We start from the raw sequence: 25,559 nt of genomic DNA on the forward strand, positions 1-25,559 counted from the left end.
CGCACGCGCAGCGCCCCCGTCTGAGGGAGCGGGGCCGGGGCCGGGCCCGGCGGGGCGGGATAAGGCCTCCCGGGGAACCCATGGCCCAACAAGGGGGTGCACAGGTTTAATGACTTCTGCCATCTCCTGTTGTCACACGCACCTCATCACCTCGGCTAGAAGCATGTGTGCTGCTTTGACCGCTAAATCGCTTCGGTCGGTCCTCCGTGCAATTTGTTGAAGTCCCAAAGGTGACAGTCTATAGAATCATAGAATCGTTCAGGTTGGAAAAGACCCTTGGGATCATCCAGTCCAACCCTCAACCCCACTCTGCAAAGTTCTCTCCTACACCATATCCCCCAACACCACATCTAAACAGCTCTTAAACACATCCAGGGATGGTGACTCAACCCCCTCCCTGGGCAGCCTATTCCAGTCTCTGACCACTCTTGCTGGGAAGAATTGTTTCCTAATGGCCACTCTAAACCTGCCCTGTTGCAGCTTGAAGCCATTCCCTCTTGTTCTATGGCTAATTACCTGGGAGAAGAGACCAGCACCAACCTCTCTACAACAGCCTTTCAAGTAGTTGTAGAGAGTGATGAGGTCTCCCCTCAGCCTCCTCTTCCTCAAACTAAACAGTCCCAGCTCCTTCAATCGCTCTTCATAAGATTTCTTCTCCAGGCCCTTCACCAGCTCCGTTGCCCTCCTCTGCACTCGCTCCAGCACCTCCATGTCTCTGTTGGATTGAGGTCGCACGCGCAGCGCCCCCGTCTGAGGGAGCGGGGCCGGGGCCGGGCCCGGCGGGGCGGGATAAGGCCTCCCGGGGAACCCATGGCCCAACAAGGGGGGGCACAGGGTTAATGACTTCTGCCATCTCCTGTTGTCACACGCACCTCATCACCTCGGCTAGAAGCATGTGTGCTGCTTTGACCGCTAAATCGCTTCGGTCGGTCCTCCGTGCAATTTGTTGAAGTCCCAAAGGTGACAGTCTATAGAATCATAGAATCGTTCAGGTTGGAAAAGACCCTTGGGATCATCCAGTCCAACCCTCAACCCCACTCTGCAAAGTTCTCTCCTACACCATATCCCCCAACACCACATCTAAACAGCTCTTAAACACATCCAGGGATGGTGACTCAACCCCCTCCCTGGGCAGCCTATTCCAGTCTCTGACCACTCTTGCTGGGAAGAATTGTTTCCTAATGGCCACTCTAAACCTGCCCTGTTGCAGCTTGAAGCCATTCCCTCTTGTTCTATGGCTAATTACCTGGGAGAAGAGACCAGCACCAACCTCTCTACAACAGCCTTTCAAGTAGTTGTAGAGAGTGATGAGGTCTCCCCTCAGCCTCCTCTTCCTCAAACTAAACAGTCCCAGCTCCTTCAATCGCTCTTCATAAGATTTCTTCTCCAGGCCCTTCACCAGCTCCGTTGCCCTCCTCTGCACTCGCTCCAGCACCTCCATGTCTCTGTTGGATTGAGGTGCCCAAAACTGGACACAACACTCCAGGTGTAGCCTCCCCAGTGCTGAGCACAGGGAGACAATCACCTCCCTACTTCTGGTGGCCACACTGTTTCTGATACAAGCCAGGATCATCAAACATATCATGAAGACCATTTGTTTATGCATCAGCATATGTCTTATCTCCTAGACTGTAGTTAATAAAAAAATTCTGATTTCATGTACAGCCTTTGGATCTCTGTCTTCATTCAGTTCTCCCACCATCTTATCTCGCCATCTGAGTCACTGCGTAAGCCAGGGAGGGAAGGGAGCTTTGACCAGAGCCATAAAACCTTTGTCTTGGTTTCAGTGATAAAATGGCCCCTGATGTGCTGCTGAAAGATTTTTTGGAGAATTCAGTGTCCCTGCAGTGTATAATTTCTATCTCAATTCACAGTTCCTTCCACTTGAACAGCTGACACACTGACAAGGGAAACCATTTTGAACTTTCATTTCCCAAAATGTTGACAACCGGGGGGGAAGTAGGAAACCAATGTGATGGAGAAGTGACTCATATTTTTCCATTCGCTGTTTTAATGAGCAGTACTCCACTGTAGTAAAATGATTTGCACAGGACCATAAAAGAAACGGTAGCTCTACTCTTAAGAAGTTTAACTAGTTATTGTTCTTTTTCTTTTGGTGACGTTGGCTCTGTTTCACGCTGACCGGGTCAGTCATCGCGGGGTTTATTCAGGTACAGACCTGACATGCCTGAGGCGTGTTTGACTAGGGCATCCTGGGCCACCACACCATCCAAGCTAGCCACATCCTGGGCTGCATCAAAAGAAGCGTGGCCAGCAGTTCGAAGGAGGTGATTCTACCCCTCTGGTGAGACCCCACCTGGAGCACTGTGTCCAGCTCTGGAGTCCTCAGCACAGGAAGGACATGGACCTGTTGGAACGGGTCCAGCCGAGGGCCACAAAGATGCTCAAAGGGCTGGAGCACCTCTGCTGTGAGGACAGGCTGAGAGAGCTGGGGTTGTTCAGCCTGGAGAAGAGAAGGCTCCAGGGAGACCTTACAGCAACCTTCTAGTACCTGAAGGGGGAAACAGGAGAGCTGGGGAGGGACTCTTTGTCAGGGAGTGCAGTGACAGGACGAGGGGTAATGGTTTTAAACTGAAAAAGGGGAGATTTAGATTACACACCAGAAAGAAATTCTTTGCTGTGAGGGTGGTGAGAGCCTGGCCCAGGTTGCCCAGAGAAGCTGTGGCTGCCCCATCCCTGGAGGGGTTCAAGGCCAGGCTGGATGGGGCTTGGAGCAACCTGGTCTGGTGGGAGGTGTCCCTGCCCACAGCATGGGGTTGGATCAAGGTGATCTTTAAGGTCCCTTCCCACCCAAACCATTCTATGATTCTATGATCCTGTAGGTCACTGAGTGAGTCCTGGCAATGCGTCCCCGCAGCCTCTCTGCCTGCTGTGTCCATAGGACCTCCAATATTCCCATTTTCACTGGGTGGGTGCTCCTGTGCAGACACAGGAGTGTTTTTTTTTTAAAGTGTGATGTGGTGAGCAAACCCTGGACCACCTGCAGGCCATTTTTAAGGAGCTCATGAGAGAGAAGCAGAAAAGCAAACTTACTGTCACTAGATTTATAGTCATTATAAGGTGGCCTGGCCCCTCACTGAAAAAAAATCTAGGGAATAGCACAAAATCACCAAAAAGCCATTAAGGCCCCACTGTCTTGTTTGACTCATATTTGAGTTGGTGGACAAATTGCCCCTGATTCTAAGGAGATTATCAGTTTTCTTATTTTTGCATACATTAAGTGACCCCCTGTACAAAGGTCTTTAACGTTATACAATTTACTCCACCTTGCAGGAACCGATTTACAAGGTGAGTCATCCAAGCTCCAGAGGAAGAAAATGCAAAAGTAAATTGGAACACGTGGGAGATATAATAATTGTATCAGTTCTCAGATACGTGTGTGTATAGGTATATATAGACACTAAAGGTCAGAACGACAAGGTTTACAACATTTACAGGGGAAGAAGAAAGCCCTTGAGACAAGGTGCCCATGGGGCAGGTGTTTCTGCTGCAGGCAGGTCCTGCGAGGGTGATGTTGGCCTCTGGTTCTGGCCGTACCTGTCCTGGTGTGCTGGGATCCAGCTTCTTGTTTCTTCTGCTCCCCTCCCTGGTGCCGTGGTTGTGCAGAGCTAACAGTGGCTACAAGCTTAATATGCAACACTTTGTGGAGAGAATCATCGGGTTGTGTGTTGTTAGTTGGAGCTGTTAATGAGTTAATGAGCTGTAACCGATACCTCTCACCATCCCACCGTGAGAAGAGCCAGGCTGTGTGCTCAGAGAAGGAGACATGGCTGGGAGGTGAAGCTGGAGCAGTCGTCATTTGCATCCCCAGACATCTCTGTACTCCTCGACTAGAAGACTGAGGGGGGATCTGATCAAGGCTTAGAAATACTTCAAGGGAGGGCGTCAGGAGGATGGGGCCGGTCTTTTTTCAGTGGTGCCCAGGGACAGGACAAGAGGAAATGGGCACAAACTTGAATACAAGACGTTCCACCTGGACATGAGGAGGAACTTCTTTGCTGTGAGGGTGTCAGAGCCCTGGCAGAGGCTGCCCAGGGAGGTGGTGGAGTCTCCTTCTCTGGAGACATTCAAACCCACCTGGACACGTTCCTGTGGGACCTGCTCTGGGTGGCCCTGCTTTGGCAGGGGGTTGGACTAGATGATCTCCAGAGGTCCCTTCCAACCCCATATTATCCTGTGATTCTGTGACTAGTTCCTGCATGCCGACCATCAGCCCACGTATTGTGTCTGAGTCAGACAGGGGCTTGGAGGGCTTCTCAACTGGTGGTCAACTACAACTGAAGCACACCAACCTGGGTATTCTTGCTTTCATTCTGATTTTCTTGACTACTCTCATTGGGAATCATGCAAAGCACAGATGCTGTACGACCAAAAGAAATGTAGGGAGTTTCACGGTGTCAGTATGCCAAAAAATGGAGTCTTAAAAAAAAAGGAAGATTGCCGAAAGCTGGTAAAAACCACTTTAATTAAAATCTTCAAGTATAAGCCACAAGCATTGGAATTAACAAAACTGTTAGAAAAGTTGTAAAAAGAAGCTACCAGGCAAATGATAACTTTGATGTCTTAGTTGTAACTGACATTACTATAATAATAATATATTATTAACTTTACATTGACTGTATGTAAGACTTTTCACTCCATTTTATGCTCTCTTTGCTTTGGACAATGTAAACAAACTTAGCCTTCATTAGTCTCATTTCTGATCTATATTACCCCCTGATACATAACCCTTCACAGAATGCATCTGCACTGCGGGTACAAAAACTGTTTTCATAGTGAACTTAAATACCAACTTTTCGGCGTGCAGTTTTTCACCACAGCTTCCAAAGTGTGTCTGTTTTTAAAGTCTTCTCACTAAAAACGGCTCCCTCTCCCCCCTGCCTTGCGTTGAAACCTCATGTAGCTGGTGGCATCACTTGAAAGTTTTTTTTAAGAAGGGAAATAGAGTTTTTTCCTGCTGTGCTCAAAATATTGTAAGGCGCTGACAGTGGCATGAGTTATATGGCTCAAAAAAAAGCAGGTGCAAATAAACGTGTGGGGAAGACCAGAGGTATTCTCCCAGGCTTTCTGCTGACCTGCAGACCAGCAGCCCTCCAGCCAGAGGAAAGTAGCTGGTGGCCCACTGGACCTCAGCAGGGTGCGCAGGTTTGTCCCCAGGATGTTCTAAGGCCACTGAAGTCCCTCCGATGGTGGAAGGGTTGGGGTTTTGCTCAGTCTCCTTATTCTTCCCTTTCCTCAAGGACAGAAGAAACCTGAGTGAGTTGGGGAGTGTAAAGCAGAGCTTCACCTGCAGATGTGTTCAGGGAAGTCCTTTCCAGCTGAACCAGTCATGAGCCCTCCCCATGCAGCCCACTGACCATGGAGGGTTTGCCTGGGCGCTGATGGGCTCCTCTCCTCCCAGGGATGAAGTGTGTGGGGGCAGAGGTAGGACCACCCTGCAGGAACAGCCTGCATTTCCTGTGTCAAAAACTTGCCTTTGGAAAGCCACATATGGCCACAGCTCCTTCTTGTGACCAAACTCTCCTAGCTTGGGAAAAATACATGCTGCTGCTGCCCCAAATCCCATGGAGGACCTGGTTTCTCAGCCAGGCGTTCTGACCACGCTTGGCTTTGTGTGTCCTCGCTTTCCACCCCAAGATGCCCTCAGCAACCTCAGCCCCCTCCTCAGGCTTCCCCACGTGGTGCAGGCAAAATCACAGCTGTACAGCTGCAACGAAAACCCTGCTCATCTGTCCTTTCCGAAGGAAAACTTTTGAAGGAACTGCTTCAAGAGCTGTGCTTGCAGAAATGAGGGAGAGGGGAGGTTGCAGTTCCCGGCTGGCAGAACCCCAGGTGCAGCATGAGAAGTTGATTCAGCTCCACGTGTGGCGTGGAAAAGGTCTCCATGCTCGGGCACAGTGACTCGAGAGCAAATCCAGCTCCTTCCTGGGATAGCTCTTCTTGGATCATCTCCAAGGATGCTTAAGGAGCATCTTTCCTGTACCAATCACCCAGCGCGACCTCCTGCTTCCCCCAGCCCACAGGCTGTCGCGGTGCTGCCACACCTGCAATCCCTTGCCAGAATTAAATCTCACGGCAGAAACGTGAATTTCTAGGATTAAACTTCCCTAACGAGCCGAGTGCTTTACACTTGTCCTGCGTGCGCGCGTGCAGCCCTTTAAATGCAAGCAGTAGCTTTGGCGTTTCTGATAACGTAAAAGCCGTAGGAGAAGGCTGGGAGGCCGAACGTGCTGCCGGGACCAAGGGGTTTTTCCATAAGCTCTGGCAGCGTTTTGTCATCCACCATCCGTAGCACGCGGCCGTTCAGCTCCATAGACCTGGAGAGGGAAGGAGAGAGCTGTTTGGGCAGCTGGGCTCTGTTTGCCGTGGAGCAAAACAGCCCTGGACCTGAGTGTAAACATAAGCTCACCCCAAAGCCAAACTAAACTTCCCTTGAGGGTTTGTGTATGTTGTACACACACACGCAGAGCATCTGCTGCACTCCCTTAGAGTGTCCTCGCAGCACAAACAAGTTGAAAAGTGCACGTTTCCTACTCTTCTCAACGAGATTAACAGCAGAACAGTTTTGGGCCCCTCACTACAGGAAAGACATTGAAGTGCTGGAGCGTGTCCAGAGGAGAGCCACCAAGCTGGTGAGGGGCCTGGAGAACAAGTCCTATGAGGAGAGGCTGAGGGAAGTGGGCATGTTGAGTTTGGAGAAGAGGAGGCTGAGGGGAGACCTCATTGCCCTCTACAACTCCCTGAAAGGAGGTTGTAGAGAGGCAGGTGTTGGCCTCTTCTCCCAAAGGACGAACGACAAGACCAGAGGAAATGGTCTGAAGTTGGGGCAAGGGAGATTTAGATTAGATATTAGAAAGAACTACTTTACTGAGAGAGTGGTCAGGCACTGGAACAGCCTGCCCAGGGAGGTGGTGGAGTCACCATCCCTGGAGGGATTTAAGAAACGTATAGACATGGCTCTTCAGGGCATGCTCTAGTGCCCAAGGTTATTGGTTTATGGTGAGGTGTTGAGTGTGGGGTTTAGTTGGTGGGTGCGGTGTTTTTGGTGGGCGTTTGGTGTGGTGTGTTTTGTATTTGTTTGGGTTTTTTTGTTTGTTTGTTTGTTTGTTTTTTTGTGGTTGGACTTGATGATCTCAGAGGTCCCTTCCAACCACAAGGATTCTGTGATTCTGTGTTGTTTTGTGGTGGTTGTTATTATTATTTTTTTAATTATTATTATTTTTTATTATTATTATTTTAGGAGACCTGATTTAAGAGAAATCAGACCTAACTGAAGAAGACCCCAGATGACTGAACGGTAACCTCACACCCCCCCACACACCTGCAACTAGAAGAAGGAGAGGTTTTACAGGCCGTAAAAACTAACTCCGCTCACAATCCTTTCTACAGAGATAGGAGGACTTGCACGTTTACCTGGAAAGTATGGTCTCTTTGCCATGAGGCAGTAAGAGGTACTGGTCCACGTGCTTGCTCGATAAGTAATTCGGTAGCTGCAAATGTTGGGTGACATTGTAGAGGTTTAAGGCAAACAGCGTCACGTCCCCTTCTCTGTACTTCGGGCTGCAAGGCAAGAGAAGATGATGGTGGGGATCAGGAGAGAAAGAAGTTTCACAGAAATAACGTGCGTCTTTGCACTGTCCCAGTTTGCTTTTGTTGGCCTGGGGGTGGCCGTGGGCTCGGTTTCTGGGACATTTCACCCTTTCAGGAAGCTTACTGGAGGGTGTTGGTGCAGTGGAGGTAGACACGGAGCTGCTTCTCGTCGGCTCCCACCAGGCTGACATGCAACACTTTGGTACCCACCAGCTTCTTGTAGAGCAGCGAGAGCCAGTAGTCCTGGGAGGGACAAAAACACACGTATGCACTTGTGTACATGCCCATGCCACATGGTCCTTCACATACCATTCAATTTGCTGGTAATTTCAAAGGGTTTTTTCCCCCCATAATTTTTTGCTTTACCAAGTTTTTCACCATATACATTTAAATTCCCACAAACAGCATAGCTAAAGAGAAGACCCTGCCTCCAAGCTGCAGAGCAGCTGTGTTTACAAGGTACCTTAAAGTCATTTTCCTCTTCCTAGGCAAGTGTCAGAGCTCTTTTTGTGTGGGAGGGTCTGCTTGGAAGTGCCCCCCTGCAGGGTAGGGAGCATCTCAGGGCTGAACCCACAGGCACGATGCGGAAGAAACACCCTGGCAAATTATTTGCCTTTCACTGACTTTGTGCTTTTGAACAGGTCTTGGGATTAACTTCTGAATGCCAGTCGAGTAAATCCTGTGACCTGAACAGGCTGGAGAGCTGGGCAGAGAGGAACTGGATGAAATTCAATGAAGGCAAGTGTAGGGTGCTGCACCTGGGGAGGAATAACCCCCTGCACCAGGACAGGTTGGGGGGGACCTGCTGGAGAGCAGCTCTGAGGAGAAAGACCTGGGAGTCCTGGTGGACAACAGGATGGCCATGAGCCAGCAATGGGCCCTGGTGGCCAAGAAGGCCAGTGGCATCCTGGGGTGTATCAAGAAGAATATGACCAGCAGGTGGAGGGAGGTCATCCTGCCCCTCTGCTCTGCCCTGGGGAGGCCCCAGCTGGAGCACTGGGACCAGTTCTGGGCTCCCCAGTTCCAGAAGGACAGGGAACTGCTGTAGAGGGGACAGCAGAGGGCTACAAAGATGATGAGGGGCCTGGAGCATCTCTTTTAGGAGGAGAGGCTGAGGGACTTGGGTCTTTTTGGTCTGGATAAGAGAAGGCTGAGGGGGGATCTGATCAAGGCTTAGAAATACTTCAAGGGAGGGTGTCAAGAGGATGGGGCCGGTCTTTTTTCAGTGGTGCCCAGGGACAGGACAAGAGGAAATGGGCACAAACTTGAACATAAGAAGTTCCACCTAACCATGAGGAGGAACTTCTTTCCTGTGAGGGTGGCAGAGGCCTGGGAGGTGGTGGAGTCTCCTTCTCTGGAGACATTCCAAACCCCACCTGGACACATTTCTGTGCAACCTGCTCTGAGTGGCCCTGCTTTGGCAGGGGGTTGGACTAGGTGATCTCCAGAGGTCCCTTCCAACCCCATGTGATTCTGTAATTCTGTGGTTCTGTAAATCCTCTGACACCCCAGGACAATGCCTGAGAGCAGGGCGATGCCCAGTACAGACTCATTTTTTCCAGGTTTGTTTTTTCTTGCATCTTGACCGCTACTTTTCCTCTACGAAGTCCATGCCCAAAGAGAACTCGTGGTCTGCACAGATGTGTTTGTGAGTAGTAGGCTGCATAGGCTGCATTTTGCAGTGTTTCAGAGAGCTTCTCCCAGCTCATCCATCTTTGTCTTTGAGGTTTTCCTAGAAGGAAAACGGTCAGGTTTCTCTCCTGACTCCCTGTGTGAGCCCAGGGAAGTAACTTTTCCTATTGGCCTGTATGCTCAGCCCTCTGCAAGAAGATGCAGCCTTTTGGGTGATGGACCTGGCTTTCGATTTCCCTGCCTCTAAATCATTATTAGCTTGATTAACATCTCTGCTGCCTGCAGATGAGGAACAAGGCACATCCTTTCAGTCCAAATTAAATCTATGTTAAATCATAGAACCATTCAGGTTGGAAAAGACCCTTGGGATCATCAAGTCCAACCCTCAACCCCACTCTGCAAAGTCCTCCCCTACACCATATCCCCCAACACCACATCTAAATGACTCTTAAACACATCCAGGGATGGTGACTCAACCCCCTCCCTGGGCAGCCTATTCAGTCTCTGACCACTCTTTCCATGAAGAATTGTTTCCTAATGGCCACCCTAAACCTGCCCTGTTGCAGCTTGAAGCCATTCCCTCTTGTTCTGTCACTAATTACCTGGGAGAAGAGACCAGCACCAACCTCTCTACAAGGGCCTTTCAAGTAGTTGTAGAAAGTGATGAGGTCTCTCCTCAGCCTCTTTTCATTTAAATAAATTAATTATTTTATTTATTTATAGTTTATATATTTCTTCTATTTATTTTGTTCTGTTATTTTATTTTTTTTTTTTATTCCTCAGAAGGAATAAAAAGCCCAAAGCAACAAGCCTGACAACGCAGCCCCTGGCACAGAGACCAGCTGAACAGGCAGGCCAGGAAAAGCCCATATGCTGGGTTTCCTCTCAGATGGTCTCTGTGAGCCTGTGAAAATCACAACTTGGAAGCAGAAAAATGAGAGGAAAGCTAAGAGGAAAGATGCTGTCCTCTCTCCCCAGGGTAAGTGCTACCAGCACAAAGAAACATGCTGTACATGCAAGAACAACGTATAGTTTAAATAATGATGTTTCATTGCAGCACAATGTTTTATCTTAATAAACCTGACTATACCAAATGCATGTTTTCACTTAATTATCTTTCAGCCACTGCTGAAGACTAAATATGCCAACGACCCAAGAAACGCTCGAGTCGTGACTTCATGTCGGTTTGGTTTTCACTTGGGATCTAATTTATTATAATACTTTGTCAGGAAGTGCAGTGACAGGACAAGGGGTAACGGTTTTAAATTGGAAGAGGGGAGGTTTAGATGAGATACCAGAAAGAAATTCTTTGCTGTGATGGTGTTGAGACACTCGAATAGTTTGCCCAGAGAAGCTGTGGCTGCCCCATCCCTGGAGGGGTTCAAGGCCAGGCTGGATGGGGCTTGGAGCAACCTGGTGTGGTGGGAGGTGTCCCTGCCCAGGGCAGGGGGGTTGGAACTCGATGATCTTTAAGGTCCCTTCCAACTCTAACCATTCTATGATATCACTTCTTTTTAAAAGCTACTCATCATTCAGCTGGGGAGTACTCCAACCAAAACTGTCCATCCAGAAAAGCCTTGTGAACTCCAGAAGTGTCTGCCTACAAATCAGAGCATCGTGTCCCAGAAATCAGCCCCTGCTTTGCTGGAGTCTAGCTGCACCCCTGCAGTGCCAGTAAATATCCTGTGTGTCTGTGTATGTATATATATACACACATATATATGCGGGGTTGCATACGTACCGGCAAAGGCTCAAAGTTGGCGTCCACCAGGTGGTAGGTCCCCGCCCCGAAGAAAACCTGTCTCATCACCACGTCAATCCCCTGCCTGGCTGAAAGCCCGAGTTTGTCCAACCACCTGCCAAAAAAATGAGGCAAAGAAGGCGCAGATGACGCGGCTGACCTCAGCTGTACGCCGTTGCCCCTTTTCAACACCAGCTGGGGAAAGCAGGAAAGCAAGAGTTAGGGCATGATGCCCACTTCCTTAAAACCACACAACTAATTTCAATTCAAGTCTTGCATCGATTACCTTAAAAAAAATAATTTCAGACCACCTCTAGAGTTGGTGGGAACAGTTGCTCCACTTCCCTGTTTGCAGGTGGTGGAAACTGGGAGAGGGGCAGCAGATGCTCCTGAACTGGCCAAAGGCCTGAAGGCTGCGAGAAGTCATCACACCAACAAACAAGGTTGCCTGCCATTACCAGGCTTGGAGTTGCTGACCCATCAGGCCCTGATGAAAAGATCATCATGCCTTATAGGAGGGAAAACAATACATTCCAACCAGGTTTTTGGTTAATTTTTCAAAGTGTGAACTGCACATTCCCATCAATTTTATCTCCCTGAATCTACAAACTGATCAAAGTGCTAAGAAAAGCCTGATTTTTTTTTTTTTTTTTATTTCAACAAAATGCTACAGCAGGAGTCCTTGGAGAAAATAATTTTCATGACTAAATTTCCCTTTGGTTAGTTATTTCATGGTGGCCAAAGGATAACATCGGAAATGGACACCCATCTTGTGAACGGCCTTCCATCTTCATGGATGGAGTGAGTTAGCATTGCAGATTTGAGGGCAGAAATCCAACGTTCTCATGCTTCTCATCCTCCATTTCCCGTAGGAATCAATTACCTGGTCCTACCTCAAACCTCAGGCATAGGGAAAACACACATGGAGCGGTGGGATGGTTACGATCCTCAACCCACCCCTTGCCTGTGCTCCCCAGGAAGCCTGAGGGAGATGTTCCTCCCACGGGGCACATGTGCAATCCCCTTCAGCTGGGAAATTGTGTGATTTCCCCAGACCTGTGACACGGTACTCACATAAAGCCAGCAACATAAGTGTTGGACAGCCTGGGAGCTCCACCTCCGTAGGCAGAACTCGTCTCTCCTAGCCAGATCTTCTTCTCGGGCACAGTCCCACCAACGATCTGGCCAGTGTGGCGTAGGGAAGAAGAGAGAGAGACAACAGTTAAGTTTTTTGGCTACTGAAAGAGTTGGGCAGTCCAAATTTTGTGCTTTAGCCAAATGCCTAGGTATGACGTTTGAATTTAAGGGATAACACTACCTGAGGTGGGGTGTCACAGAAATCTTGATCAAAACGACTAGAAGCAAACTTGCTCCCCCCCCCCCAAAAATAATCATGTCTACACATGTAGAATGAGGCAAACATTACTAAAAGCCACGTTCTGTAAGTCTTCTCATGCTGAGTAGTGCTACACTCTAAGTTATACTGTTCTTAGGATCTCAAAATACAAAGAAATTAGGGGTGGGTGGGGTATGATTATAAATTTACATCCCTGTAACGTAATGACGACATCGATAAATGAGAATGTTGTAGGTTTGCAATGTGTCTGGCATCTTGCTTCCTGCATGGGAAGCTACTGGAACTCATTTAGTATTAGTATTGTTAATTTTTTATTTTTTATTTATTTCCAATGGCAGCAGCACCCAAGCTTCGAGGGTCCCTGTTTATTGCTAGTGGGAAATTATACTTTATTCCGAATTCTCTGCTAACGCCCTGGAAACTGAACATAGGAATGATTGAGCAGGACAAAGCACCTGCTGGACTTCATGTACGGATGTGGCAAAGCTATCCAGCACTTTGGGGCTCAAGAAATCCTCCCTCGTTGCACTTCGTCCATTCACATAGTAGCTGGAAATAGAAAAAAAAACAACACAAAACCACAGGCAAAATTAAGGAAAGATATCACTACTGGTACAAAACACCACCAAAAGCAGTCAGTTACTTGAGGCATTTATCCACAGCACTATTTTTCTGTCCAGTTCTTTTTTTTTCCCCCAAATTTGTAGGTATGTTGTTTGTATTTAAGGGACTATCAGGGGTAATTACCTCGCTGGAGGCAGGATATCACAGAAATTTTGATCAACAGAAGTAGTAGGGTTGTTTTTTTTTTTTTTTTTTCATGTAGAACAAGGAAAACATCACTGAATAAGAGCCAGTTTCTATAAATCTTCTCTTGCTGAGGAGTCTGATGCTCCTACATGGCTACTTGCTTTTCTGTTTCAAGCTATATATTAAAAATACTAGACCCCACCTTCTGATGGAATATTTTGGCCATCTGGAGGGGGACAGGCTGGAGGCATCCCTACAGGATGAAGATTGCCCTCCACCATGAGCAGAAGAGCTTTGAAGTCTGGTTTGTCTGAATAAAGAACAGAAGGGAATTTGGATCCCCATGGTATTTGCATTTCATCTGTCGCTCCATCCTACCAGAAGTAGCTGAAGTCTTCCAGCCACGAGAGGAAGCTAAACCCCAATAATCCCAAATTAGTAAAGAAAATAACGCATGCCCATTTAAAGCGAAGGCAGCCACAGGGCAAGAACAGCCCAGGAAGGGGAGAAGACATCACAGAATCACAGAATCACAGAATCTTCTAGGTTGGAAGGGACCTTAAAGATCATCTTGTCCAACCGTCAACCCAACTGACAAAAACAGACACCCACACAACAAACAAGGAACATCATCACTAAACCAGACCTCCCAGCACTACATCAACCCGTCTTTTGAACACCTCCAGGGATGGGGCCTCAACCACCTCCCTGGGCAGCCCATTCCAATGCCTGAGAACCCTTTCAGTGAAAAAATTTTTCCTAATATCCAGCCGGAAATGCTTCCATCCATCTTCAATGCTTTGCTAGAAGCTCAAAATACACAGGCAAGCCGTACATGTATACATAAATATAAGTGTGTGCATCTTTTTCCTCTGTTACCCAGCTGCTGCATGACACCACGCTGCATTTGACTCCAGAAGGAAGAACCCCCTTCACGTGGAAATCACTTTCAAGCACGTGGGGCTCATGGCAGGTGGGATCTGAGAGCAAGTTACCCACACACACAGCCCGAACCCCCTGAGAGAACAAAGGTAAGGGAGCAGGAGAAGCTGCCAGCACTTCTCTATGGGTGAGGGTCCACCAGACCTGCAGAGCTTTTCGTTTTTATCAAGCAGACATAAATAGAGACAAAAAGGCAGCGTTTAACGCATCAGCTAACGAGGCTCCTGCTGCATTTTTTACAAGGAGTTAGGTGCCTTTGCCAGCGGGATCCTTGAATTTGCTTTTAGGGAGTGAGGCTTTCACTCAGCAGATCCAGCCTTTCTGGTGTGAAGGAGAACACCAACGCCAGGCACACTGACACCATTTCAAAGCCCACGGGTTGTTTAAAACCTTAACGTTAAAAAAACTTTGGCTTTTGCAGAAGTTCAGCGGAGTCATTGCTGCTGAGTAAGCCTGAGCTGATGCCTTTTCCTTTTTCCTCCTTCCTGTGAGAAAGTGCATTTTATTCGCAAGGGCTGCAAGCTGGAATGTAGGAAGTTCCATTGAAATACGAGGAAAAAAGAATTTGGGGTGAGGGTGGCAGAGCCCTGGCAGAGGCTGCCCAGGGAGGGTGTGGAGTCCCCTTCTCTGGAGACATTCAAACCCACCTGGACACATTCCTGTGGGACCTGCTCTGGGTGGCCCTGCTTTGGCCGGGGAGTTGGACTGGATGGTCTCTAGAAGGTCCCTTCCAACTCTGACAATTCCATGATTCCGTTGGTAGCTCGGAGCTTTGAGACAACCGGGACTGCTGCTCACATCTCACTAGCTTGTGGTACGTGTTGAGACACGGAGTATGCAAAAAGGCTCAGTCACTGCAGGAGCTCTCGCCATGCCAGAGGGAGAGCCGTGACCTGCCCCCGCACACCCTTCTGGGAATTAAAAGCTGCCGTGCCGTCTCTTTCTCCACATCCCACTTCTGTTTTTTCTCACCGCACGTATTGAGCAAGCCAAACGACTGTCCTGCTCACACGGCATGCCCGGCTGCTACGCCTGCATTGCAAAACCCCCACCAAGTAGCCTCTTTGGAGACCTTCTGCACTTCTCCTAACGTGCTCACACAGAATCCCATGGGGTTGGAAGGGACCTCTGGAGATCATCTAGTCCAACACCCCCTGCCAAAGAAGGTCCACCCAGAGCAGGTTGCACAGGAATGTGTCCAGGTGGGGTTTGAATGTCTCCAGAGAAGGAGACTCCACCACCTCCCTGGGCAGCCTCTGCCAGGGCTCTGCCACCCTCACAGCAAAGAAATTCCTCCTCGTGTCCAGGTGGAACATCTTATATTCAAGTTTGTGCCCATTTCCTCTTGTCCTGTCCCTGGGCACCACTGAAAAAAGACTGGCCCCATCCTCCTGACACCCACCCTTGAAGTATTTATAAGCCTTGATCAGATCCCCCCTCAGCCTTCTCTTCTCCAGACTAAAAAGGCCCATGTCCCTCAGCCTCTCCTCGTAAGGGAGATGCTCCAGGCCCCTCATCATCTCTGTAGCTTCTGCTGTCCCCTCTCCAGCAGTTCCCTGTCCTTCTGGAACCGGGGAGCCCAGAACTGGTCCCAGTGCTCCAGCTGGGGCCTCCCCAGGGCAGAGCAGAGGGGCAGGATGACCTCCCTCCACCTGCTCCCTCGATTCATCTCTCATGCCGAGCAGAGGAGTTTGCAGAGAGACACACGAGGAGCTGCTGAAAGGGGTATTTCACTCCTCCTTTCCTGTTGAGATGTTGCAATGGGTATTTTGTAAAGCAAACAGGCGATACACAGAGTGACACCACCATCCGAGAGGTACTTACTGGTGCCACGTGACGGAATCGATCACCTTCCCTCCTGACTTCAGGAAGCTGTAACCAGAGAAGATGCAGTGGAGAGCAGGGGGTTAGCGGGTACCGGTGTGCGGTCATGGTCCCCCACAACTGAGCTGCCATGCCCAGCCCTCCCCTCTCCCCCCTGGCTGGTAGCGGTGATGGAGAACTTCTTTGGGGCCATGCTTGTGGTGACTTCTAAAGGGGCTTTGGGCAGCCTGAGCTGCCTAAGCAGGTTGCTGGGAGGATGAATATTAATTTTGTATAACACATGGAGATTTCTAGGTTGAAAAGCCCTTGCTGGCACAGCACTGGGGCAGGCACTCGATTGAAAGGTGTGCAGGTCCCTGCGGTACTGCTGGAGTCTTAGTTTCAACTGGCTGAGTATTTAGTCCTTGAGCTGGTGCACACAAATAAGATTTCGGTCATCCCCAGCCAAGGAAAAAAACAAAATCCATGTTTCTAGTTTAAGGAAAAATGCAGGAAATTAGTTCTCAAATAGACTGGACATACCCGTTTGTACATTCTTACTATTGATTTGGAGCAGAAAATCCGTAAAACCCTGCCCAGATGCCTCCTCACGCTCCCTGTGTCTCACAGACAGACTATTTCATGGTTGGAAGAGACCTTTGAGATCATCGAGTCCAATCAAAAAAAACCCCAAACCAAACAAAAAAAACCAACCCACGAACAGACATAACCCAACAATCTCGGGCACTAGAGCATGCCCTCAAGTGCCATGTCTACACCTTTCTGAAATCCCTCCAGGGATGGTGACTCCACCACCTCCCTGGGCAGGCCCTTCCAGGGCCTGACCCCCCTCTCAGCAAAGTCATTCTTCCTCAGATCTCATCTAAACCTCCCCTGCCCCAACTTCAGACCATTTCCTCTCTTCCTCTCATGATTCCCTTGGGAGAAGAGGCCAACCCCCACCTCTCTCCACCCTCCTGTCAGGGAGCTGGAGAGGGCAAGCAGGTCTCCCCTCAGCCTCCTCTTCTCCAAACTAAACATGCCCTCTTCCCTCAGCCTCTCCTCGTAGGACTTGTTCTCCAGACCCCTCCCCAGCTTGGTGGCTCTCCTCTGGACATGCTCCAGCCCCTCAATGTCCTTCTTGTGGTGATTGGCCCAGAACTGAACCAGCCCTCGAGGTGAGGCCTCACCAGTGCCCAGTCCAGAGGCACCATCACTGCCCTACTCAAGTCTCATTGGAGAGGAGCCACCACTGCCCACCCCAGGGGTTGCTGCTGGGACCCCAACACTCCTACCTTCTCAGCAGTTTCTGTGTGTGCTTTCGGGGCTGCCCGACGTCAGGACCGTAGAGCTTCGCGTGCTGGTAGAGGGTATAGTCACTCAGAAGTTGGCGTAAGCGAATAAAATCTTGCCCCAGCTGGAAGCCATCGATGTAGACACCAGATTTCTTCCTGAAGCTGTTGGGCTCTGGGGAAGACACGCATGCCATCAGGACCCCACTCTAGTTTCGGGGCTTTAACAGGGCAGCTCATGCCACATGGGGGGTACCAACTGCCTACGCTTTCATGGGATCTGGCACGGTACCCATGAGATATTGGAAGGTGATGAGCACAAAAACGAAAGCCTGTGGGACGCAGCGTGCTGCTCACCAGCGCTCTGTCCCAGCCAGTCCCCGTAGGTGACACACCGCTCCTCGGGGGGTTTTGTTCACCTCATCTCAGGTAGGAGCAGCAAAATCATCTCAATTCACTCATTTGTTGGGCCTTCTGTGACAACCTCTCCTTGCCAATTAAGACCTTAATTCTTTCCCAATAAAACATTGCTTTACCTTTATTGGGCTGTCATCCGAAACATCCAAAATTACTGGCCAGTACCCTGCGGCCATACCTTTCCAGGTGACCACTGACCTGGCCCACCAGCAGGCTTCCCGCTTACCGTTTCCCAGCTCCCAGGAGATGTTGTAGCTCCGTGAGGCACAGTAGTCCAGCAGTGCCCGGGCGTTCGAGCTGTCCCACTGCAAGCCGTCTTTCCGCAGCAAGGCGTTGAGCCCGAAGACCAGGTGAAACCCCGAGCAGTTTGCAAAGCTGTAGAGAATATCCAGCGTGTTTCCTGCGGGGAGGAGAAAGGGAGGATGTTTGTCTCAAGGTCACAGTGCGCTAGTTGAGCTTCGGCCAAGTGATGGTCTTCCCTGCCTGTATTTCTGTAGCCTGGTGCTGCAGATGTGCCAGGCTCCCCCAGCCAGACAGAAGAGCCCAGGCCACCCTGAAAAGCCTTGAGATCATGGAATCATAGAATCATTCAGGTTGGAAAAGACCCTTGGGATCATCGAGTCCAACCATCAACCCCACTCTACAAAGTTCTCCCCTACACCATATCCCCCAACACCACATCTAAATGACTCTTAAACACGTCCAGGGATGGTGACTCCACCCCCTCCCTGGGCAGCCTGTTCCAATGCCCGACCACTCTTTCTGTGAAACACTCTTTCCTAATGTTCAGTCTAAACCTACCCTGTTGCAGCTTGAAACCATTCCCTCTCATTCTGTGGCTAATTACCTGTGAGAAGAGACCAGCTCCAACCTCTCTACAATGGCCTTTCAAGTAGTTGTAGAGAGTGATGAGGTCTCCCCTCAGCCTCCTCTTTCCCAACCCCTGCAGCAGCTGATTACTGCTAAATACAAGGTGGCAGACAGTGGAAAAAGATTTCTTGGAAACACTTCACCCACTTAGAAAAAATACTCGTTTCCAGTGGTTTCAGCTCCCAACAGCCTACAACCCTTTCACTGCAGGGCAGAAAGTCGCAGCCCCCTGGTTATAAACCCCAGCAGAAATCCCCATCAAAAAGCCTTACTTGTGATGGTGGTGTTTTTGTGCTTTTTCCAGTTATGCTCTGCAAGAATCAGCTTCTCCTGGCTGGGCCACTGGGCCAGCAGCAGCTTCTCCACTGCGGCGAACGCCGGCCTGGAGCCGCAAGCCTCTGTTAGGGCAGAAGAAAGTTGAGAGCGATAAGTCCTCGTCTTCACGGCCAGCGTCCAGCACGTGAAGGACCCTGGCTTGACTTCAGCAAGGCTTTTGACACCGTCTCCCATAACATCCTGATTAGAAAATTAAGGAAGTGTGGGATAGATGAGGGGGCAGTGAGGTGGATTGAGTCCTGGTTGTGTGACAGGACTCAATGGAGCAAGGTCATGTTGGAGGCCTGTGACCAGTGGTGTCCCTCAGGGGTCAATACTTGGCCCAGCCCTGTTCGACATATTCATCAATGACCTGGACAAGGGTGTGTTCTCAGCAGGTTTGCTGATGATACCAAACTGGGAGGGGTGGCTGACACCCCAGAGGGCTGTGCCACCATCCAGCGCGACCTGAACAGGCTGGAGGGCTGGGCAGAGAAGAACCTCATGAGGTTCAACAAGGACAAATGTAGGGTCCTGCACCTGGGGAAGAAGAACCCCAGGCACCAATACAGGTTAGGGGTGGATCTTCTGGGAAGTACTACTGAGAAGGATCTGGGGGTCCTGGTGGACAGTAAGCTCTCCATGAGCCAGCAATGTGCCCTGGTGGCCAAGAGGCCAATGGGATCCTGGGCTGCGTAGGGAAGAGTGTGGCCAGGAGGTGGAGGGAGGTCATTCTCCCCCTCTGCTCTGCACTGGGGAGGCCACAACTGGAATCCTGCGTCCAGTTCTGGGCTCCCCAGTTCAAGAGAGACAGGGAACTGCTGGAGAGAGTCCAGCGAAGGGCACCAGAGATGATGGAGGGATTGGAGCCTCTCCCTGATGAGGAAAGGCTGAGAGAGCTGGGGCTCTTGAGCCTGGAGAAGAGAAGGCTGAGGGGAGACCTTGTTCATGCTGACAAGGATTGGGCCGGAACAATCCTCGCCACCAATACAAACTAGGGGGTGAGGGATTGGAAAGCAGCCCTGAGGAAAGGGACTTGGGGGTGCTGGTGGAGGAGAAGCTGGACATGAGCAGGCAGTGGGCACTTGCAGCCCAGAAGGCCAATCCCACCCTGGGCTGCATCAAAAGAAGCGTTGCCAGCAGGTCCAGAGAGGGGATTCTGCCACTTTACTCTGCTCTGGTGAGACCTCACCTGGAGTATTGTGTGCAGGTCTGGAGCCCTCAATATAAGAAGGATATAGACCTGATGGAGAGGGTCCAGAGGAGGGCCACAAGGATGATCAGGGGGATGGAGCACCTCTGCTACGAGGACAGGCTGAGGGAGCTGGGGTTGTTCAGCCTGGAGAAGAGGAGGCTCCAGGGAGACCTAAGAGCAGCCTTCCAGTACCTGAAGGGGGCCTACAGGAAGGCTGGGGAGAACCTGTTTAGAAAGGCCTGCAGTGACAGGACGAGGGGCAATGGCTTCAAGCTGGAGGGGAACAGATTTAGACTGGAGATGAGGAGAGGGTTCTTTACTGTGAGGGTGGTGGAGCACTGGAACAGGTTGCCCAGGGAGGTGGTTGAGGCCCCATCCCTGGAGATATTCAAGGAGAGGCTCGACGAGGCCCTGGGCAACCTGGTCTGGTTGGGGATGTCCCTGCTGACTGTGGGGAGGTCGGACTAGATGGCCTTTGGAGGTCCCTTCCGGCCTGGGCAACTCTATGATTCTATGATTCTATGAAGTATCTAAAGGGGGGGTTGAGGGAGGATGAAGCCAGACTCTTCTCAGTGGTTCCCAGTGACAGGACGAGGGGCAACGGGCACAAGCTGGACCATGGGAAGTTCCACTCCAATGTGAGGAAGAACTTGTTTGGGGTGAGGGTGGCAGAGCCCTGGCAGAGGCTGCCCAGGGAGGGTGTGGAGTCCCCTTCTCTGGAGATCTTCAAGCCCCGCCTGGATGCTCCTGAGTGATGTGCTCTGGGCAGCCCTGCTTTGGCAGGGGGGTTGGACTGGATGGTCTCTAGAGGTCCCTTCCAACTCTGACAATTCCATGATTCCGTGATCCCTCGGGAGGAGGCACCACTGCTGGGTGCCAGGCTGAGAGCCAGAGGTCTGTCTTGCTACGCAATAATGCATTTTATATATATATGATGTGCATTTCCCAATTTAAGGTGCCGGGGGAGTGTGGGAAGACCCTCCTGTGCTTCTGGAGGCTTGTATCATGGTGGTCGCAGCCCGGTAAGCTATTTTAGCTGGAGCACCATCCCAAACCCCTCGGTTCCGGGCAGCTGACGGCGTGCAGGGAGATAAGCCACCCCAGCAGTGGGGTGGCAGGGTCCATGGGCTGCCTCGCTGCGGGCAGATATGGGGCAATGCTTCCTGCGCTGCCCATCTCAGGCAGGGGGAAGTGCTGATGGCAACGCTGGCATGTGTCATAAGATGCTTTTTCTTCGAAGTTCATGTGGGGTTTTTTTTGGTTTGTTTTTTTTTGTTTTGTTTTGTTTTGTTTTTTCTCAGCACGCAAACCAGGAACAAGCCGTCACCAGGATGTGGAGTCACGGTTACCCAGAGCTCAGCAAAGTACCACCTGACTTCCAAACTGAGCATCGCCTGTTCCTGGAATCACAGAATCCTTCAGGTTGGAAGAGACCCTTGGGATCATCGAGTCCAACCATCAACCCCCACTCTACAAAGTTCTCCCCTACACCATATCCCCCAACACCACATCTAAACGACTCTGTTGTACGGTTGCACTGTTGTGCTGGGTTCTGGGAATTTTTTTTTCATCTCAAACACATCTAGAAGAGTTCGTGTGCTTTTGCCAGCTTCAGAGAGGACATGGACTTGAATGCAGCAGGAAACCTCGTGCAGCAGGACCAAGCTGGAACAGTTAGCAATGGTCTGGTGGGTCTGCACTTGCCCTGTCCCAGCGACAGGAGGGCAAGGCTGCACCCCCAGCCTAGCTCTGGCTTTGGCCAAGATAGAGAAAATGGACACTCTGTTCTCATTAGATTATTTCACAATGAAACCACAACTTTTGAGCTGACCTTGGGAGGCCGGGGGAGCTCCCGAGGCTGCTGGAGGGAGCACAGGGCAGCAAAGGGAGAGTCCCAGCAGATGCCAGGGTGGACATGGGGGCCTCCGCATCCTTCCTCGCTTTCCCATGGCTGGCACAGCTCCTCCCATGGACCGTGCTGAAGGTCCACAGATCTCCTCTCCACAGAGGAGAGCAATGGTGACCCTGTGGAGGACCTCCGGTGTTACCACCGTGCCCTTGCAGCATCTCCAGCCTGCATCAAAGCTACCTGCTAAACCCAGGACGGAGTCTAACACGTTGGTGCCCGTTTTACCTTGCTTGCTCTGAAGTTCCCAGAGGATTTTTTCTTCCAAAGTTGAATCTTTGTTGGGATCGAAGATGAGAAAATCCGTCTCGGTGCCGCCGAACCTCAGGAAGCCTGGGGACAGGGCTGTTGCCAGGGCACGCAGTTTGGGATTGCTGAGGAACAGATGCCAAGAAACAGAAGAAACACTATATTCAGAGAATCACAGAATGGTTAGAGTTGGAAGGGACCTTAAAGATCATCGAGTCCCAACCCCCCTGCCCTGGGCAGGGACACCTCCCACCAGACCAGGTTGCTCAAGGCCACATCCAGCCTGGCCTTGAACCCCTCCAGGGATGGGGCAGCCACAGCTTCTCTGAGCAACCTCTTCCAGGGCCTCACCACCCTCAGAGTGAAGAAGTTCTTCCTCATATCTAATCTAAATCTCCCCTCTTTCCATTAAAAACTGTTAACCCTCATCCTGTCAAAGGGTCCCTCCCCAGCTCTCCTGTAGCCCCCTTCAGATATTGGAAGGCTGCTGTGAGATCTCGCTGGAGCCTTCTCTTCTCCAGGCTGAACAACCCCAGCTCTCTCAGCCTGTCTTCACAGCAGAGGTGCTCCAGCCCTCTGAGCACCTTCATGGCCCTCCAGCCATTCCAACAGGTCCATGTCCTTCCTGTGCTGAGGACTCCAGAGCTGGACACAGAGCTCCAGGTGGGGTCTCACCAGAGCAGAGCAGAGGGGCAGAATCCCCTCCCTGGCCCTGCTGGCCACACTTCTCCTGATGCAGCCCAGGATGGGGTTGGCTTTCTGGGCTGCCAGTGCACACTGCTGGCTCATGTTGAGCTTCTCACCCAAGAAGGATGAGAAGGACTCACGCAGGCTATGGCTTGGGTGTAGAGGCTAAACACGGTGAGTGCTCAGTGGGGTGCACTGCAGTAGGTGACCTGGGCACTCCTGACCCCTTGCTGGACCTGAGCCCCATCCCTCTGCGCTGTGCAACGGAGACGCTGCCGGCCGAGGGGGCCAGGAGAGTCTCGGGAGGGCAACCAGGGGGAGAGGTGCCCCAGGGAACATGCTTCTGGACGGGGAGCCAAATAGTCCCAGGGTCAAAGTAAGGCAATGCTTCAAAACAGGTATGTTTTTTTGCCCTAAGCATCCTTCTCCCCCAGATTTGCTGGTTTGGGTTATACAGAAGTAATATACCAGTCCTGTGAGAATCACAGAATCACAGAATTTTAGTGGTTGGAAGGGACCTCTGAGATCATCGAGTCCAACCTCAAAAAAACAAAACAAAACAAAATAAACATAAAAAAACCAAATACAAAACACACCACACCAAACGCCCACCAAAAACACCGCACCCACCAACTAACCCCCACACTCAACACCTCACCATAAACCAATAACCTTGGGCACTAGAGCATGCCCTGAAGAGCCATGTCTATACGTTTCTTAAATCCCTCCGGGGATGGTGACTCCACCACCTCCCTGGGCAGGCTGTTCCAGTGCCTGACCACTCTCTCAGTAAAGTAATTCTTTCTAATATCTAATCTAAATCTCCCCTGCCCCAACTTCAGACCATTTCCTCTGGTCTTGTCGTTCGTCCTTTGGGAGAAGAGGCCAACCCCTGCCTCTCTACACCCTCCTTTCAGGTAGTTGTAGAGGGCAATGAGGTCTCCCCTCAGCCTCCTCTTCTCCAAACTAAGGAGAAGGTGACCATGAAACTAAAGAAAAAAAATAATTAAAAAAAAAAATTAAAAAAAAAAGACATTAGCTTTCCTGAAGCGTGTTTACGAAATAACATAAGCTCTGCCCCTGCAACTTGCAGGCAGCCCGGGCAGGATGTGCAGCACTGACAGCCGGCCTGCCCCGGGGGAAACCACCAGGCATCCGGGGATGCCAGGCCTCACGAGCACTATCTGCTCGGTGGTGACAAACAGTAGATAAGAGGCCACCGAGTACTTCCCCGAGCCTTGCGGTGGTGGGGCTGGCCCCAGGATGAACCCCGAGGTGTTGCAGTTGCAGTTGGGGGCTGGAGGTTGGGGATCTTTGAGCACTTTCCAATGAAGCTGGTGGCACCTTTCCTCTTCCCCCCCGACCTTGGTGAGGAGGAAAAGATGGAAGTGGTGGGAGGAGGGAAATCAGGAGTAAGAGAAATACCGTGGGGCTGAAAAACAGGGTCTGACAGACAAAAATGAAAGAATTGAGATAGCTTCCAAAATCATAGAAATATAGAATGGTTTGGGTTGGAAGGGACCTTAAAGATCATGGAGTTCCAACCCCCCTGCCCTGGGCAGGGACACCTCCCACCAGACCAGGTTGCTCCAAGCCCCATCCAGCCTGGCCTTGAACCCCTCCAGGGATGGGGCAGCCACAGCTTCTCTGGGCAACCTGTTCCAGTGCCTCACCACCCTCACAGCAAAGAATTTCTTTCTGGTATCTCATCTAAATCTCCCCTCTTCCAACTTAAAACCGTTACCCCTCATCCTGTCACTGCACTTCCTGACAAAGAGTCCCTCCCCAGCTCTCCTGTAGCCCCTTCAGATATTGGAAGGGGCTCTAAGGTCTCCCCGGAGCCTTCTCTTCTCCAGGCTGAACAACCCCAGCTCTCTCAGCCTGGAGAGGCAGAATGAGAAGTAATGCAGTACAAAAAAAAAATAAAAAAATAAAAAAATAGAGCAAAAGCAGTGAAGAAAATGCAAGAGAGAGGTCAGAGCCAAAAGAACAGGCAGGGAACACCACCACTCGGCAGTCCAGAGCTGTCCAGTGTCACCCGTGGGGAGGGAAAAGGCTTCATTTTTAGGATCTCTTGATGCAGCTTTGATGGTGACAGACCTTCCTCAGCGCCTGTCTGACCTCACCTTGGCACAGCCCTGGCAAACGTCTACGAAGCTGCTCTGAGGACTCGGATGATTTTTATCCCATGGAGCAGCAGGGGCTCCCAGCCCCCAGTCCCACCAGAAGCAGCCCCTCTGCTCGGCGGCTTCTTCTTTCTCTTCTTTCTCTCTCTTCTTTCTCTACATTCTTTCTCTACATTCTTTCTCTTCTTTCTCTACTTTCTTTCTCTTCTTTCTCTCTCTTCTTTCTTTCTCTTCTTTCTCTACATTCTTTCTCTTCTTTCTCTTCTTTCTCTACTTTCTTTCTCTTATTTCTCTTTCTCTTCTTTCCCTTCTTTCTCTTCTTTCTCTTCTTTCTCCTTCCTTTTTTTTTTTTTTCTTGTGCTCCCAAAGCAGCTCCTCTCCCCACTTGACCCCCCCTCCCCCCTCGCTGCTCCCAGGGAGCTGCCCCCGAGGGATGGACGGACAGACGGACGGACGGACGGATGGATGGATGGAGCTCCCGGAGCACAAACCCAAAGGGGCAGCTCGAGGAAAATTAGGGAATCCCCGAAGTGAGGAAAGGACCCCGCAGCCTCCCCCGGATCCTCGCCGGGATGTCCGGGGTTCCCCATCCCCGCGGCTACGGACCTCTCTGCCCCCCGGGGACCCGGTTCGAGGGGGACCCCCCCCCCCCCAAAAAGGGGAGGA

General features: G+C 50.7%; 1 protein-coding gene across 1 annotated transcript in view; it reads right to left on the reverse strand.

Moving 5' to 3' along the window:
• Positions 1-4,467: 4,467 nt before the first annotated feature.
• Positions 4,468-25,559, reverse strand: part of HPSE (heparanase) — a 23,954-nt gene continuing 2,862 nt past the window's right edge. Inside the window, exons 3-13 of the mRNA XM_014949809.1 lie at positions 22,060-22,205; positions 18,688-18,813; positions 17,772-17,945; positions 17,132-17,303; positions 15,858-15,905; positions 12,797-12,890; positions 12,059-12,165; positions 10,985-11,099; positions 7,736-7,854; positions 7,435-7,581; positions 4,468-6,338 (exon numbers count right to left, since the gene is read on the reverse strand). Coding sequence (XP_014805295.1) covers positions 6,179-6,338; positions 7,435-7,581; positions 7,736-7,854; positions 10,985-11,099; positions 12,059-12,165; positions 12,797-12,890; positions 15,858-15,905; positions 17,132-17,303; positions 17,772-17,945; positions 18,688-18,813; positions 22,060-22,205 — 1,408 coding nt within the window. The 3' untranslated portion in view covers positions 4,468-6,178. The remainder of the gene's footprint in view (positions 6,339-7,434; positions 7,582-7,735; positions 7,855-10,984; positions 11,100-12,058; positions 12,166-12,796; positions 12,891-15,857; positions 15,906-17,131; positions 17,304-17,771; positions 17,946-18,687; positions 18,814-22,059; positions 22,206-25,559) is intronic.

Source organism: Calidris pugnax, unplaced genomic scaffold, assembly GCF_001431845.1.
Source record: "Calidris pugnax isolate Ruff unplaced genomic scaffold, ASM143184v1 scaffold42, whole genome shotgun sequence".
In the NCBI taxonomy this organism is placed as follows: domain Eukaryota; kingdom Metazoa; phylum Chordata; class Aves; order Charadriiformes; family Scolopacidae; genus Calidris; species Calidris pugnax.